The 15,343-nt window shown below is 45.9% G+C and overlaps 1 protein-coding gene across 1 annotated transcript; it reads right to left on the reverse strand.

Annotated features, from left to right (window-relative positions):
• Window positions 1-6,759: 6,759 nt before the first annotated feature.
• Window positions 6,760-15,216, reverse strand: NOC4L (nucleolar complex associated 4 homolog (S. cerevisiae)). The gene is made up of 13 exons (XM_009698903.1): window positions 15,121-15,216; window positions 14,737-14,844; window positions 14,031-14,180; window positions 13,324-13,423; window positions 12,989-13,023; window positions 12,837-12,887; window positions 12,180-12,291; window positions 11,474-11,534; window positions 10,820-10,930; window positions 9,350-9,513; window positions 8,497-8,579; window positions 7,459-7,572; window positions 6,760-7,140 (listed from the first exon to the last, which is right to left on the reverse strand). The coding sequence occupies exons 1-13, from the start codon at window positions 15,190-15,192 to the stop codon at window positions 7,024-7,026; spliced, it is 1,278 nt and encodes a 425-aa protein (XP_009697205.1). The 5' UTR covers window positions 15,193-15,216; the 3' UTR covers window positions 6,760-7,023.
• Window positions 15,217-15,343: the final 127 nt, after the last annotated feature.

The following is a 15,343-nucleotide window of genomic DNA, read 5'->3' on the forward strand; positions in this document are numbered from 1 at the left end:
CGGGCAGCTCTGGGCCAGGTCTGCCCGCAGTGCCCCCACCGCAGCCCTCGCGTCCTCCATCGCCCCGTGCCCTCCCCGCACCGGGGTCCCCCCTTTTCCCCCACCTTCCCCCATTCGGCTGGGCCTGGCTCTCACCGTTGCGATAACGACCACCGCAGCTATCGTGCTAATCATCGGCAAGGCTCTGGTTTTACCCGTCACCCCAAGAACAGAGACCAGGAGAGCAATTGCCACTATTTCCTCCACCCTTTCCAAGGCTGAGCTCCATCCCAGCAGGCAGCCAGCCCCACAGGGCGGGAACGGGGTGCTCAGATCTCGGGGGGACCTGGATGGGAAAGGCCATGGTGATGGCCACACAGGTCCTGGGCCAGGACCACATGCTGCTCTGGTCTTTGCGACGCACTAACCTGACAACATCTGAAGTTACCTCCCGCGACAGCTCTCGCCCCTCCTCACTCTACACTGGCTTCAGCGTGGCTGTAGGACAAATGACCCAGCACGGTCATCCTACACCAGCAAGTTTTCAAAAAGCCAGTTCCCCCATCCCTCTTTATATGTCAGACGTCCTCCGGGACCAAATGACCTCGCCAGTCTCTGCATCGAAATGGTGGGACACTGAACTGATGTTACAAACAGATGCCACTTTTCTTTCCGATCCCTTTTAGTTTCAAACCAGAGTTTTTTAATCCGTTTTTCTCCATGATAACGCATGCTCCTAAAAGCAGAGGCTTTTCCACAGTCTTGTAACAAGGAGATAAGGGACCAGCAGTGGATGAAACTCCGGAATAGCAATCGCCTGCTGCCCAGCTCTGCGCAGAACGCCCAGGGCCACATTTCCCTCCGAAGGCGGCAACGAGCATGCGGGAGGGCAGCCAGGAGAAACACCCCCCATTGCTCCCCAGGGCCTGGGTGCTGCAGAGGACCACACAGGATGGCGCCCAGCTTCGCTGGGCCTGTGGGACACAGCCTGGCAGGCTCCACATCAGCAACTCAGACTGCCAGGACCAAAGCCCCAGGCAAAAGTTGCCAGTGACAGCAACAGCCCCCAGGAGGAAGATGGGGGACCCTAGCCTTCCACTCTTGAGCAGAGAATGGGGAGGATTTTTGCTGGGAATCAATCTCTGCTGCTGAGCATGAAATAAAGAGAAACTTTGAGGTAAACGAGGCCATAAATCTCCTGATGAGCTGAAAGAGAATAAAAGCTCCCATCAATATTTATACTCAGCTCTTCAAAGATAACAGGAGTTCATTTACTAAATACCTTTGCAAAACTAAGCCTTCGGGCAGACGTGATCCGGAGAAGACATTTCAGCCAGGCAGGATGCTTCAGAAGTCATCTTAACAAGGAAAAGCTTCACAAGAGAGAACTGTATCTCTGGAATGAACGACATGCCACAGCTTTAGACAGGACACACCGAGCGCAGGAAGCCAAGCCCTGGGATAGGATGCAAAAGTGGGTCTGTTCCAGCTCCCTTTGGCTCCACCGAGGCTTGAGGCCATCCCACGGAGCGCGTGGGGCTGCTGAGGGGTCAGACACCCTTCAGGCATGTATCAAACGAGATCACTGCGTGCTGGCCCACAGATCCAGCCAAGCACACAGCTAATTGGAGCCACTTTGCTGGGCTCCACAGCAGAGCCCCGTGGCACACGCTGGGTAACCCTCGGCAGCAGTGACGATCACTGCAGATATCCCTGCTGCCTGCCCACAGCCCCCAGAGCTGGCACGGTGGTGGGATTTCACGTACTGCCTGCATCCCTCTCCCTGGCCTGCCCCTGTAAGTCTGCCTGGGTGACACAGCAGCAAATGTCACCTACATCTTCTCTCAAGGCTTATTCAACTCCAGGAGCCACTGCCCAGGACCTTATCTGGGCAGAGCAGCACACCCAGCAGAGAGACCCTTCTCTTTACCAGCAGATGAGACCGAAGGCCTTCCACTCGGGCACTGCAGTTCTCAGTCTTCGAGTCTCTGTTCCCAACACCACAGCAGGTGGTATCTCCTGTCTCCAGCTGAGAGAACTAAAATGTAAATCCTCACCCTCCCAATCTGCAGGAATCTGATGTAGGCAGAAGGGGTGCGATGATTCATTCACTTTGTATCTCAGAGCCCAACACCCAAGAGCAGCACAAGAATGCACTTTGCCACCCACGTATGTATTTGATAAAAGTTAAATACAACCACCCGTGATTGATGCTTCTCCTCACATAAGCGCTAACAGCCACAATCTGGCTAACGCCTGGCATTATTAAAGCATCAATTATCTTTAGCACAAGCGGAGCTACATTAGCAGGACTGCAGTCTGCTCATTTTGATAAGGTTCGTTCTGTCCATTTATCAACAGAATGTGGATACCAGCAGGCCACAGAGTCTGCAGTTTTTAACTCCGTTAGGACGGAGTAGACGTTCACATCCTCTGTGAGTGTACCATCAACCAGAGCACCCTGGTTGTCAGGGTTTATTTCTGAGGAAGAGGAAGGTTGGCACTACAGCCCATGAGGCACCAGCGGTCATTGCTGGTAGGTATCCTCCAGCTGTAACACACAGGGTGAACTCCCTGGGTACCACTGGGGTGTTATGCCTGACTCACAGGGCTCCAGGTACCCAAGCAAAGCAGCCAGAGAGCTCCGGCTTGCTGCCGAGCAGCTGACGGTCCCAAACAGCTCAAGTCTCATTCCTTTCATATGCATGCGGGATGGCGGCTTAGAAAATTATGGGAGACCAAGACAGTTCTCTCTGAAGCTGGCCGTACACTAACCCAGCTGCAGGTGCCTTCCACAAGCTCTGAAGAGAAGTTTCCCTCTGTTTTTCTCTCTTTTGGCTCTACCCACTACTCCAGGTCTCTCTTTTTAAAGATGCAAGCATGGCCCATACTCTTGGCTTATTAATAGCAGTAAATCTCCAAGTCCAATAGACTTCAGTTAATGAATATTGATTATGACAGCACTGCAGAAGGCTGGTGTCAGTCGAACTGAGATCCTGTAGCCCTCTTTGCCTGAGCACGGCTGTGAATTACCCGTGAGCTCATTTGTTTTTCGAAACCAGGTAGTGGAAAACACAGGGGTTATGGCTGCACTGCAGCTTTCACTATCTCAGGGCTGGGAAACCACCTTAACGCCAACAGCAGTTGGTCAACGGGGCTAAGCACTTTTTACTGATTTCTTTTAAGTACTTGGGAGCCTGTGGATGTGGCCCCTTTGGAGCTAAGACAAGATTTATCAAATTAACTTGGTGTCCAGCTCCTGTGTGCTGAGAGGAGCTCACCTGTAATCAGAGGAGCAGAGGTGGACTCCCAGGCGGTTAAGACAACAGGCAGGAGATGCATGTTAGGCTGTTCCTAACACACACACACACCCCGAGATATCTGAATGTACGGTGTGAAAAGTGAGTTATTTTACACACACAAGCCTAATTTCTTGGAGGTCCACTGCCAGCCCGCAACCAAGTGTTCTTACGAACCACAGTGCTGGAAGAGGAGAGGCACTGACTTTGCCCCACAGCAGGATCCCTCTACTTGGGGTAAGCTTGCCCCAGGCCTTTGGCTGGCATTCGTACTTTTCCATCTATTTATGGATGTAAATACACACTTCCCACTATCCCCCAAAGAATACCTTAAAAGTAAGAATCTAAGCTGATTAACACAAACACCATGGTCACCCGGACCTTTGACTCACAAGATAAATCTCATCATGCTTTTGATGAGCACCTCTATCTTTTACCTTCAGGCTGGGATGACTTTGAATGGCCTTTAAATGAATGAAAACTCAGGAAAATAAACCGAGGGGAGTCCATTGCAACACAGAGAGACCTTATCACTATTCTCTGGTGGGGGAACAAGGCAGTGATGGGTGGGGAGCCTGAGGGGCTATGTCAATGTTTTCATAAAACTATCTTTTATGCTCACTGAAATAACCCAACAGCAACAAAAAAAACCCAGAACAGCCCTCTCCCCCCCTCCCCACATCTGATAAAAATCAAATAATAACAGGAGTGACTTATGCACTCTCTGCCTGGTACTTCAATCTGGCCTTCCAGTTAATACACACTATGATTAAAAGCATCTATAATCTGCAGTCTGTGGAGACCTGTAGAGCAGGAGCAGCAGCGGGTGTGCAGCCTGATAAGGGTTGTTCACTCAGTGCAGATGAAACTTTTAATATTTATAACTGCTGATTTTTTTTCCTGATGCCTCCTATTGAGGGGAGGGGGGTGAAAGTTTAAAGATAAAAGCTTGATGAAAGACCAGGTGGAATGTTTTTCCAAGGACAGGCAGGGGCTTAAAGCTATCTCCACCTAAGAGCTGGTTTAAGAATGCTGCTTAGGCAAGAATAGCATCAGAGACAGGGGATGAAGTCTCTGGAAGACGTTCAAGGCTTGTCTGAAGTGCACCCAGGTTTTAAGCTGTAAGCTCCTCTGAGCTGTCTGCAGTTTGCCTCGTCCGCACCAAGCACAGTGGGGCTGTGCCCAGGACTGCTACGCATCACCAGAAAATAATTAAGTCACACCAGGTCAGTTGCACATACTTGAAGTCAAGTGCTAACAGCATGTCCAACTCAGCACTGAAATATGCTGAGATCTGACGACACACCACGTCATCCTAACCCTCCGTCTCAAAGTCAGTGGGAGCTGCACCGGTCAGCACACAGGGCACCGGGAATGCACTTGAAAAAATACATTGCATCTTGCTCCAATCAAGTTACCATTAATTGCAGTACAGTGTTAGGATCCACGGCTGGTGAAACATTGAAGATGCTGGTGCCTTTGCAGTCGCCCTCCTGGGAAAAAGCAAAACCCCCACTTCCAGTAGCATCCCTTTTCTAAGTGATGGTAACGTTTCAGTCTGCGGTCATTTGGCGTCAGAGATATGAGGCTCTGCCCGCAAGGCAGCAGCAGGCCGTATCAGAAGGGAGAAGCTGCTGCTTTCCACTGCTCCCCACCAACTCAACCCAGCCCATGTGCAGGGTACCCTTGTTTGGTGCCAGGAGACCCCAGGACAACAGACAGAGACAGGCAGCTTAGGCAGCCCCTCGGACGCCTTGTTGACAGACTCTGCTTACCCTCTATCCACATATAAGAACCCAAACTCTCTCATTTTCAACACCACGAGACCTTGACTTGCCCCATGCCCAAATGGTTTAACATTTCTGCATTAAAAAAGAATCGTAACACTCCTGAGTGTCAATATTATGAAAGATATGAATGACATTGCCCATCAGTAATTTCAGACAGATATAACTGGGCAGTCTGAGTAAAATAAAAATATACAGAGAAAAGTATTCAATATGTATAATCTTTCATTTCAACGTATTCATTCATTTCATCCGAGAGATGACACACTTACATACTTCTTTCAAAGGTATCTACGTGGTCCTCACTACTATAGGATCAGAGCACTTCAAAATGTTTACCAAACACATATGTACAACGTACATATGATATAGGGAGACACCTTTTAGAGCTGAAATACAAGGTTTGGGTGAACCTGAACCGAGGTCTCTCAAGTTGTAAGTTATCTCGGCCATTCTGCCTTCCTATCACAGACACCAGAAGTCAAAGAAAAGAGGAAAGCAGACTGGCCAGGGAGGAGACAGAATTGTTTTCTCTCCAAAGAACAAAGAGCGAGACTTCTTTTTAAAAAACAGAAAAAAAAATTGAATCCTGAAAAACACCCCACCTGAACTCAAAAGCATGAGTTAAAAAAAAAGAGAGGTAGAGCTCTATACTCTGGTAACATGTCCACTGTTTGGAATGCATGAAGAAAACTGGATGAAGAAAGCATAACACTTGGTGTCTCCAAGACAGCTGCAGTTTTCCTTGACTTAAACAGACTTGCCTCCCAGAAATTAGATTCCTTAGTCTCCACTTTCTTGACTGGATTTTTCTCCTCCACAAAATATGATTTCAAAATATGCAAGCAGAGTTATAGTCTAACAAGATAACATTAAGTTGTTGAAAATGATTACAAAATAAAAAGTCCCGAGTTTATCTGCATTCTTAATAATGAGTTTCTCAAACGTAAAACCTTGGAGGGTAAAAAAAACCCCAACAAAACTCCTATCAGAAGGAATTTCTGCATGACTTCTGGAACTATATGAAAAATCCAAATTAACAAAAGCATCTAACATCAGTGGACTAGTTAAAACTTCATTAGCACCTGGATACACAGTGGCCAGAGCTCCTACAATCCTTGAAGGCTGCAAGGAAAACTACATCAAGCTGCTTATCATTCCGAAGCAAAAATCAAGGATTAGACATACCTCCCACTGCACAACACTTGGCCTCCCTAGCTACAGCAGTCACTAGGATTATGCTCATTTCCAAAGCTCAGGAGGATTTTGAATTAAGCAACCTTACAGCATGAGATGGATGTACATGAAGGAACATCAGCAACACTTCACAGATGGAATTACTGAGCATCATCTACGAGCTGTTTTTGACAAACCAGAGCTTTCAGTGCCTCGAACACGGGAGCGTTAAGACAAGTACCTAGGAAGCTAAACATCCCTCTGAAGATGTGAGTTAAAAAATGTATATAAAAATATGTGTTTAGAATATCATCAGGTGTTTACAGCTATGTATTGAAGTCACTTGCTACAAACAGGTTGTCAGCTCTAGTATAAAAGTAACACATCTGAAAAATAAGAGCAGTAGTCACAGAGACCACAATTCCCCTCAGTCCCATCGAATGTCAGCAAGATGGTCCGTCAATGCAGTCACCGATCACAGCCAGCACCAGCACCTTTGGAGAGAAGGGCTGGAATCCCAGCAATGAACAAGTCCAGAAAACCTTGCTCTGAGGAAAAATCTCTGCCAAGTATCAGGTGGCAGTATGCAAGCCTGAGAAACAAAGGAAAGTCCATCCATGGGTAGCGGCAAAGGTCACCGAAGAAGGCTGCACCTTTCTCAAGCAGTCCAGCTCTCATCACACGGAGATACTTCAAAGGCAGAATTGTCAAGCACAACACATGAGCTTTATGCATGTCCCTAAGATCAGTCAGTTGTGCAGATGTGTTTATAAAAGATCACATCAATCTAAAGTGAAGTGCTCTGCAAAAACATCATTTTTCTTCCCAAACAAACCTCGTACTTGCTCAAACTCCAGGGGCACATCAATAGCCTTTTTCTTTACTTCTTTATCAAAAAGCTACAAAGAAAAAAAATAGAAGATATTGGCAAAAGTCAGTACAAGCTCTTCACCCTAGCTGATATCACTGCTCACGCTAACCTCTTAAAAGATCCAGCAAATAAACCTTTTATATAAAAGCCAGACCTGTCACCACTGCTGCCTCAAGCTCCATTATTTCACACACGTTTTCCTGTTTTTTCCTGGCTTTTGGTAACCAAAAGTCAGCCTAGCTCCCTTGCCGGCAGCAAGGCTGATGAACAGGCCATAGCTATAGCATCCAGGAACCAGTCTTCTTTCCTCTGGTTCCAATCATTCACAAAGACACAGCAACGCTACCTCATAAGCTGAGAGCTCCAGGAGCCCTGATATGTCATCCTCCATTTCAGACAGCGACTGGTTCAGGATAGCAGCTGCTTTGGCCACCTCTGGCTGATAATGGCTTTGTAGAGACTGCAAAAGCAAGACAAATAGGGGATGGTCTAATAAGTACAGGGTAACACAAATCCATCTGCATTCCCACACAGGTATCTGCCCCTTTGTTGGTCAGATCTTCAGTGAACATCAAATTCTGGCAGAGGCAAATTAGCTGTACTGTGCTACCACAGAGCTTCAAGAAATCCTGATTTCAGCCATCTTTCAAAAACATCAAAGGCCCTTCTCACCTGGTTCACATCCAGCTCAAGACCGACGGACTCCTCCACAGGCCAGGCCTACAATGCACAGGCCTCCCCACAGCCCTGATGCTGCATCTGAGCTCCTGCTCTCTGCGCTCCTTGCTCCTGCACAACATTCTTGTTGCTGCTTCAGCCCCTTACACAAAACCCTCATAGCATTTAAACGGGAAGTGATAATCCTGGCATTAAGGTTTTAGAACCATCAGGAGAAATTTAATCAATTTCAACCTTCATACACCATCCTACAAATGGTCCAGGTGAGAGGTGAACGTTACAATCTTCTCTAGCATTTTTCAAACCATTTCTACAGGACGACCTAGCTGTACCCAATTAATTTCCATTAGTGCTCAGCAAGTTCCTCTCTCCCCTCCAAAGCAAATAAAAAGCCTCAACATTTACAGCTATTTAGTCTGTTTCAGCTGTTAACTGCACTCTTTTCAGCTGCACGGTCAGATGTGTGCTCACAAGTCACCTACTAATTAGCATGTACGATTTCTCCAGTGTATGGAAACCTTTGCCTCTTATGCTAGCATAGAAAAGGATGCAGAGTAAAAGATCAGCCAGAAACTCATCTCATTTGCAAGACATATGTCAGCAGGTTCTTGTAAGTGGGACTGCCTACTGTCAACACGTGTCAAGGAAGCGGCAAGGGTGGGAGAAACCCGTACCAGACACAGATGTTCGTTTTTAGCTGACATACCTGAATCTCCCAGAGCGAGCTCTCCAAAGCCCTGCTTTCAGATGGCTCCTCCTCCTCCATAATATATGGATCTTCTGACATATCTAAGGAAATAGAGATACAGAGCTAATACTTACTGCATGATGTACATAACCCCAAAGGGAACACAGAGTCCCAGAGCAGTTCTGCAGTCAGAGTTGCTCCTTCCTAAGACATTTAGGGTCCAGGAGCAAGCTGATATGTCCCAGCTTGACCCAAGAGTCACTGTTGGTAGCACTAGAGAATCATATTACTTTTAAAAAGCACAGGAAGTAGGGGACAAAGAACTGCAACAGTCTGATGCAAAGGGCATCTCAGGCAACTTTGAATGGTCACTACTGATGTTCAACACCGGCCAGTTAAATCACAGAGAGATAAAGTAAAAACTCAGGAGACTGCTGAGGTGCTAGTGAGGACACCTACACAGAAACACCACAGGTCTCTGGATTCTGCAATTGGTTTCTTTTCCCTTTTCTTATTAGTCTTGAGGTGAACAAGACAAGCTCAATGTCTGGTATAGCTTCCCCAGTCCTTTAGGACTTGGAAGTAGCCTGGTTCAGCATGCCAGGTTGAAAGCAACCTTCACCCAGGGAATCCCAGAGGCAGGGGAGCCAACTGTGAGACCCAAGGTCAGAGAGAAGCAATGCAGGCAGGTCTTCACAGTCAGAGAACTTGCAGGAGCAGCCTGCTGCCTTTCCACAAACTCAAGGGACAGAGGGATCCTTCTAAACTTCAGAACTGGGACTGGGATCTCCCCCCCTCCTTCACAGGAAACCTGCTCTTTATGTTGTCTAAAGGCATAACACAAAACTCCCCTGCCCACCTTCCCTCTTACCTTCTGGCCCATTAGGTCTGTGTACTAGCACTTTGCATGCGGGGTGCCTCCGAAAGAGATTACAGATGAAGGGAATAACCATGAGCAGAGCCTCAGGAGGAGCGGTCAGGGCCAGCCGGGAGAGGCGCTTTATAAATGCTGCCACCAGGTATGCTGGCAAGTGACTGTTGGAAAGGAGACAGAAGAAACCAGCATGTAAAAGTCCTAGCAAGTGAGCCAGCAGCCTCACCAATCCCAACAGCACGCCAGGTGAAAGATCAGTGGGGCTCTTCAGATTTATTGGGCTATGGAGTGAGGAGAAGCTATAAGAACCCTGGTTTCAAGCAGTACTATACGGTCTTGTGTGCTCTCTGGAACAAATTTGGGGCATTTCCATTCAACACATGAATAATCTCAAATCACTCTGTGATTCAATCCAGATGCATGGCACCACTCCAGGGACTCGCCAAGCACAGCTCTTCTACGCGGTCATTCACATGGCTGTCTTTATTCAGTCCTTTTATAAACTTCTGAGTGCTTGGCCAGGCAACCTTAATTATATTCTTCTAATGTCGTTTTGTGCGTTTAATTAATACACAGACCATGGTGTTAAATTTACCTAATACTTCAAGGACTAAAGCAAGCACTGCAGCTGTTAATGGGAACATAAAGCTGCTGTAATGTAAATGTGCTTTTTTTTTTTTTATGGGAAAAATGCAAATTTCTAACAGCAATCAGCTCATCTAGGAACTTTCTTTGGGTCAGAAGAGTGGGGATGAAAGATGACAATTTTCAGTCACCCAGCCTTCAGCCCTAGGGCTCACTACACCTGCGAGGCTCAGCAAAGCCACGCCACAGGACACCATCTGTCAGTCTTGTTACTCTCTCCAAAGTACACTATGAATACAGAGGGGTTGATATTAAGTGCCTAGTGCTGAACTGTAAAGCGTTACTCTTGGTTTATTTTATAACATATGACAGCAACTATATGACCAGCTGCTTATCTAGTTTCTTCCTGGTGTACAATGAATTGACAGCATCAAGACAGACTGGCAAATGCCTTATATTTCAATGTTACATGTCTGCAAAAGGTCACCAATTTATCAACGGCTTTATGATCTATAAAAAGCTTGCAAATGTTACTTTTCCATATTCATAAAGACAGACAGCAAAATCATCACTTTCAGCCAGAGTGGAATACAGATCAAAATACGTCCATAATCACTTGCAGATCAAACTCAGATAGCTAACTGCATTTTTACTTTCTGAAACTTAATGGCTGTGTGGCAAATCTTCAAAAATAGCACATGAAAAACTACACATCACAATAACACTCTTGGATTCATTTTTCTCAGTAAGAATGAATCTAATCCAGTAGGCACACTGGATATATTATATCCACACATGTGGGGGACTGTTCAAGAACAGTTTCTGGCCAACAGAAAAGCAGGAGGAAATTATGTGAAAACACATAATAAAGTTGCTACTTACGATGAAGACAAAAACAGATCAGCCAAATGGAAAAAGCGGGCTCGGTACTTCACGTGATATATAGAAGGGTCTAAAAGACTGTACAGCTTTTTGTAAAAGTCAGGATATTCCCTGTTAAAAAAAGGAAAAAGACAACATCCATTAGTGGTGTACAATGGGACTACGCTGTGTCTAAATGTTTCTGTGTTCTCATTATAGACTACCCTAGGCCACTACTGTGCTCCCTTTAGCTTTCTTGGCTTCTCTCTACAGACACCCCTTGAAAACAAGCTGTAAGGTGAATTTATGGCTCTTGCAGTGCCCAGGCATTTTCAGGATGTGAAGCTATGTCGACTGACTGCAAATGGTACAGGATCCAGTGAAAGGCACACCAAAGACTACAGCTGCACCATGTAATCAGATCAATGGAAATCAATTTTCAAGTGCTGAGCAACCACAGTCTGGAGATGAGGATATTTAGGTTCAGCTGAAAAAAACGTCAGACTATCAAAAGAGCTCAGCATCCAAACAGCTGAGCCTCTTGTGCAGAGTTTGGCTTTCTCATGGGGGAACTTTAAAGCCTGAAGGTGTGGAGAATCCATTTCAGTTCCTTTTACATAAAGAAATAAATGCAAAACCTCACGTTGCTTTAAACAATACGCTCTTTTTACTTACAGATTATGCTGATGAATCAGAATAAATAATCCATTTAAGGCTAGAAGACTGATTGCTCCACCTGTAAGAAAGCAGGCAGGTATCAACACAATAAAAATAAAATAAAATAAAAAAATTCAGCTTCAGCTTGTTTCTATTATAAAACCTTTCCAGAAGGAACACAAAACTAAGACTACCTGAAAACAGAGCCAGTGTGATGGCTCCAAGGTGACACAATTTCATCTTAAATCTTCCAGAGGCTCACAAGTTTCTTACAAAGATTAAGCTGTAGTTTAGAAGAACAGAGTCTGAAGGACCGAGACACAAAAACGTGTTGCTCTAATCCCCCACCAAAGCCACAGCGGGGAGGCAAAGGTCTCCTCAGAAAGGACATTTCTGTAGGAATTCGTGCACCCTGTGTCTGGATGCAGCCCAGTTATCAGCAATGCTGGCTGAACTCTGTATTTAAAGGAAATCACTCCAGTATTCTACTCTTTCAAAGCCTGAAATACGACTTTCCTTACATACAAGGAGCAACAACACTGACAAATACAAGTAAAAACATCTCACTTTCAGGGACAATGGAGTTCACCCTAGTTCCTTAGCTTCATCCCAGCCAAAAGTACATCTACTTCATCATCGAGGCCATGGTGCTACATCCAGCAGACCTTCCAAGTCCATTCTGCAGGTACGTGTCACAAACAATAAAAAGCCTTCTTTCACTCACCTATGCCATAGGCCACTGTCAAGAAGTCTATCATCAGAGTGGGTTCATTCATGTAAGGCAGGATGGAGTCATGCAGAATGACAAGAACTTTTTTGTAAAGGCCAGTAGGTAGCTGTGAAGGACAAAACAACACAGTGAAACAATCACTGCAGGGAGAACTTGGAGAGAAACAGCAACTCATGGCTCAAAAAGGCAACACACAAGCAAAAGGGAATGTGCCAGGACAATACAGAACGGCTTGTAGCAACAGTTCCCAAATGGGAGAGTTTACAAGTGACACCTGACAATCAAGTTCATTTAAAGAAGCAGGTGCTCACAACTAAAAGTGACATCACAGCTCAGAGGGGAAAGTTACCAGCAAAAATGCTTGGGAACCTTCAACTTGTGAACAGAGATTGTTATGCTGCAGATCACTCTTTATGGGCAGACTTGTTTAAGGTGGGGGGAAAAAAGGCTGAGAGTAAGGAGAAGAAACAGACCGTATATGAGGCCATGTTTCTTGGCAGAACGATCCACCAGAAGGGGTGATTGGGCTGTTCTCACCTGACACTGAGCGCACAGTGGGGTCCTACCAGGAGCTCCATGCAAGGACAGCCACAGCCTCTAAGAATTAGCAACTGAAGAGTGATACAGATCAGTGGCAGAAGTAACACTCACCTTGTGCTTCAAAAAACTAAGCCACATTTTTTCAAACGCCTGCTTGTGTGCCTTAAAACAGAATTGCAAACAGCAAGTTAAACACACTGGTGTAGATAAAGCTATTTTAAGTAGATAAAATTTCAGCTCTGAAGTACCAAATTAACAGTTACCTGCAGCTTCGACACTTTCAATTCCTCCCAGTTATCTAAGAAGAAAGGGAAAACAAACGTTGAACTTGAAATGGATGTTTAAAAAAATTAAGATGACCCTTTTTTACTTAGCCCTTTGATACCCTAAAAATTTGGGCTGAAGTCCTTGTCTCTATACAAGCCCATGACAAACCCCGCTGTAAACTGAGGAATGTGGATTGTAACACTGTTTAGAATCGCTGTGATCAAAAAAGCAGACATTTACAGTAGCAAACTATAATAAAGTCTTCACACAATAAAAATCTTAAACCTGATTTTCCTTTTCATACACAGTTCATCATGTGGAGCTTACCAACCTTGCTTCACCATAAATTTGACCATGTCACACTCTTTGTTCGGCATGTTAATGGGCGAAATGAGGGAAAACACGTTCTGCTGGTAAAATGGCAGTGGCCTCTGAGAAAAAAAGCATATAACCAAACATAAAGCAAGTTCTACAACAGATAGCAAGATACTGGACTTCAACATTGTCCTATTTCCCAAGCACAGAATACATTTAGGAAAGAAAAAGGAAAGGAAAAATGCTGATGGTTGAACTACATACTGGTATATTCTCTATCGCTGCCTCGTCCTGCAGTATTACTTGTTTGCCTAACACAAAATCTATCTCTGAACTAATTCTGGTTTAACAAACTGGTGGATCCAATTAAAGAAAACAGATTCTTCTCCACGAGACAGAGAACAGCATTAAAAGTTCTGTGTGTGCCACTTGAGCTGCAGAGATGGGGGTAAAACAGAAGCTAGAGCCCAGAACAGAAGTATTTGCAAGAACAACAGTACGTGTCTTGAACTACTTCCCATTTCAGTCTGAAGACAGCGTTAGTGTAATTGACACACATTGTGAGCACAAAAAAACCCAAACTCAACGCCTTCAAGCGGGCACGCTCATTTCTCTTGCTTCCAAAGTCTTTCCATATACCACTAGTCCCTCCCTGCTTCACACACAAGATACACGTTTCAGAGCAGTTTATCCAGAGGCACCTCAACAATAACAATTCATTACCTCTTTTGTCTTTTGCATGACTTGTCCAATACTCTCAGTGACTGCCTTTATGACAAAGTACCGAATGTCATCATACTCCATATATTCTTGAAAGCGAGAGATCAGGAGCGAAGCGTCCTCATTTAAGGGAAGTAAGCCATCAACAACTACCTAACAAAAGGTTTGTAAAGGAAAGCAACAAGTCAGTCTCTTACAGTACTGGAGCAGACAGCGAGCTGTGATGGCTGAGGGCACCCTCCTGTCTTTCTGAAAGGCAGCTAGCACGGTTGTGTGCTGCTTGCCCCAGAGCAATGTTCACAAACCCGTTTTGACAGGCCCTCCTGACCTCCAGGACAGGTCCGTTCTATCAAAGACAATGTCATTTAGAAATGACATGGTGGCTGAAGCAGGGGCAGTACCTTCTCTCTCATCTCCCAGTCCTTGCAAGTGAGGCCAGGGACTCCAAAAAACCACCCCAAAACTGGTACCTCATAAACACTCAGGAATCCAGCTCAAATCTGTACAAGGCAGCTGCTCCCACACCTGCAGGTGTCACGTCACCAGGGACAGAAACTCTAGGTCTTGGTGCTCTCTCTATAGACCACCACCTGCCCTTTGCACTGAAAACCTCCTAGCTTGAAACTTTAGTCCTGGAGAAGGTGAGCACATGAAGTCATGTCTGCCATCAGGTAACTGACAGGAGGAAGTTTTCCGTTCTGCAGCTTACCTTAAGAAGGGCACAAGGAAAAGTTAAACTCCCCTTCCACTCTACTTTGATCAACGGATATTTCGCCTCCAACTCAACAAACTTCATGAGGGTGCAGAGTGACAATTCCTTTTAAAAAAGACAACACCAAAAAACACATCTCAACAAGGACTCTAGGGTCAGACCCACAGGAGGCTAAAGGGGGAAGAATGAACTAAGACGTTCTTCACAGAGAAAGCTGAGTGCCCGCTACCGGCAGGCTGGTGAGCAGAGGTGAGCCAGAGCAGCAGCCACGTCTTACAGCACCGCCTGCCCTCCCGCACTGAAATGTTACCGTGATAACGCTTCTGCATCGCAAGGGGCCCCCACGTGAACGCGTGTCTCAGCAGCAGGCTCAAGACCTACCTTGACCTGGAAGGCACTGTGTCCCATCAGCTCCGCCAGGCAATCCACGCAGTCGTTGTAGCGGTGCCTCATCCATATCTTGTATTTGTCCTCAGCGCTGTAGGTATCTGAAAGATGAAACACAGATAACTCTTGAAAGCTCAGACCGGCCGGGACGAGGCCCTGGGAGACGCGGCCCAGGCTCAGGGCCCTCCCTCTCCGGGACACCGCCGCAGGAGCCCCT

This window comes from Cariama cristata, unplaced genomic scaffold (assembly GCF_000690535.1).
Source record: "Cariama cristata isolate BGI_N322 unplaced genomic scaffold, ASM69053v1 scaffold34530, whole genome shotgun sequence".
Classification (NCBI taxonomy): domain Eukaryota; kingdom Metazoa; phylum Chordata; class Aves; order Cariamiformes; family Cariamidae; genus Cariama; species Cariama cristata.

What these genes read in the sequence shown, in the direction of transcription:
- NOC4L (XM_009698903.1), bottom strand. Translation starts at nt 15,192, where the DNA reads ATGAGGCACCGCTACAACGACTGCGTGGATTGCCTGGCGGAGCTGATG. An exon ending in GATCTGTTTTTGTCTTCATC is followed by an intron (nt 9,514 to 10,819) that starts GTAAGTAGCAAC and finishes CCTTTCCAACAG; the next exon opens with TCACTTGCCAGCATACCTGG. An exon ending in TGGAGCTCTCAGCTTATGAG is followed by an intron (nt 7,141 to 7,458) that starts GTAGCGTTGCTG and finishes TTTTCTTTGTAG; the next exon opens with CTTTTTGATAAAGAAGTAAA.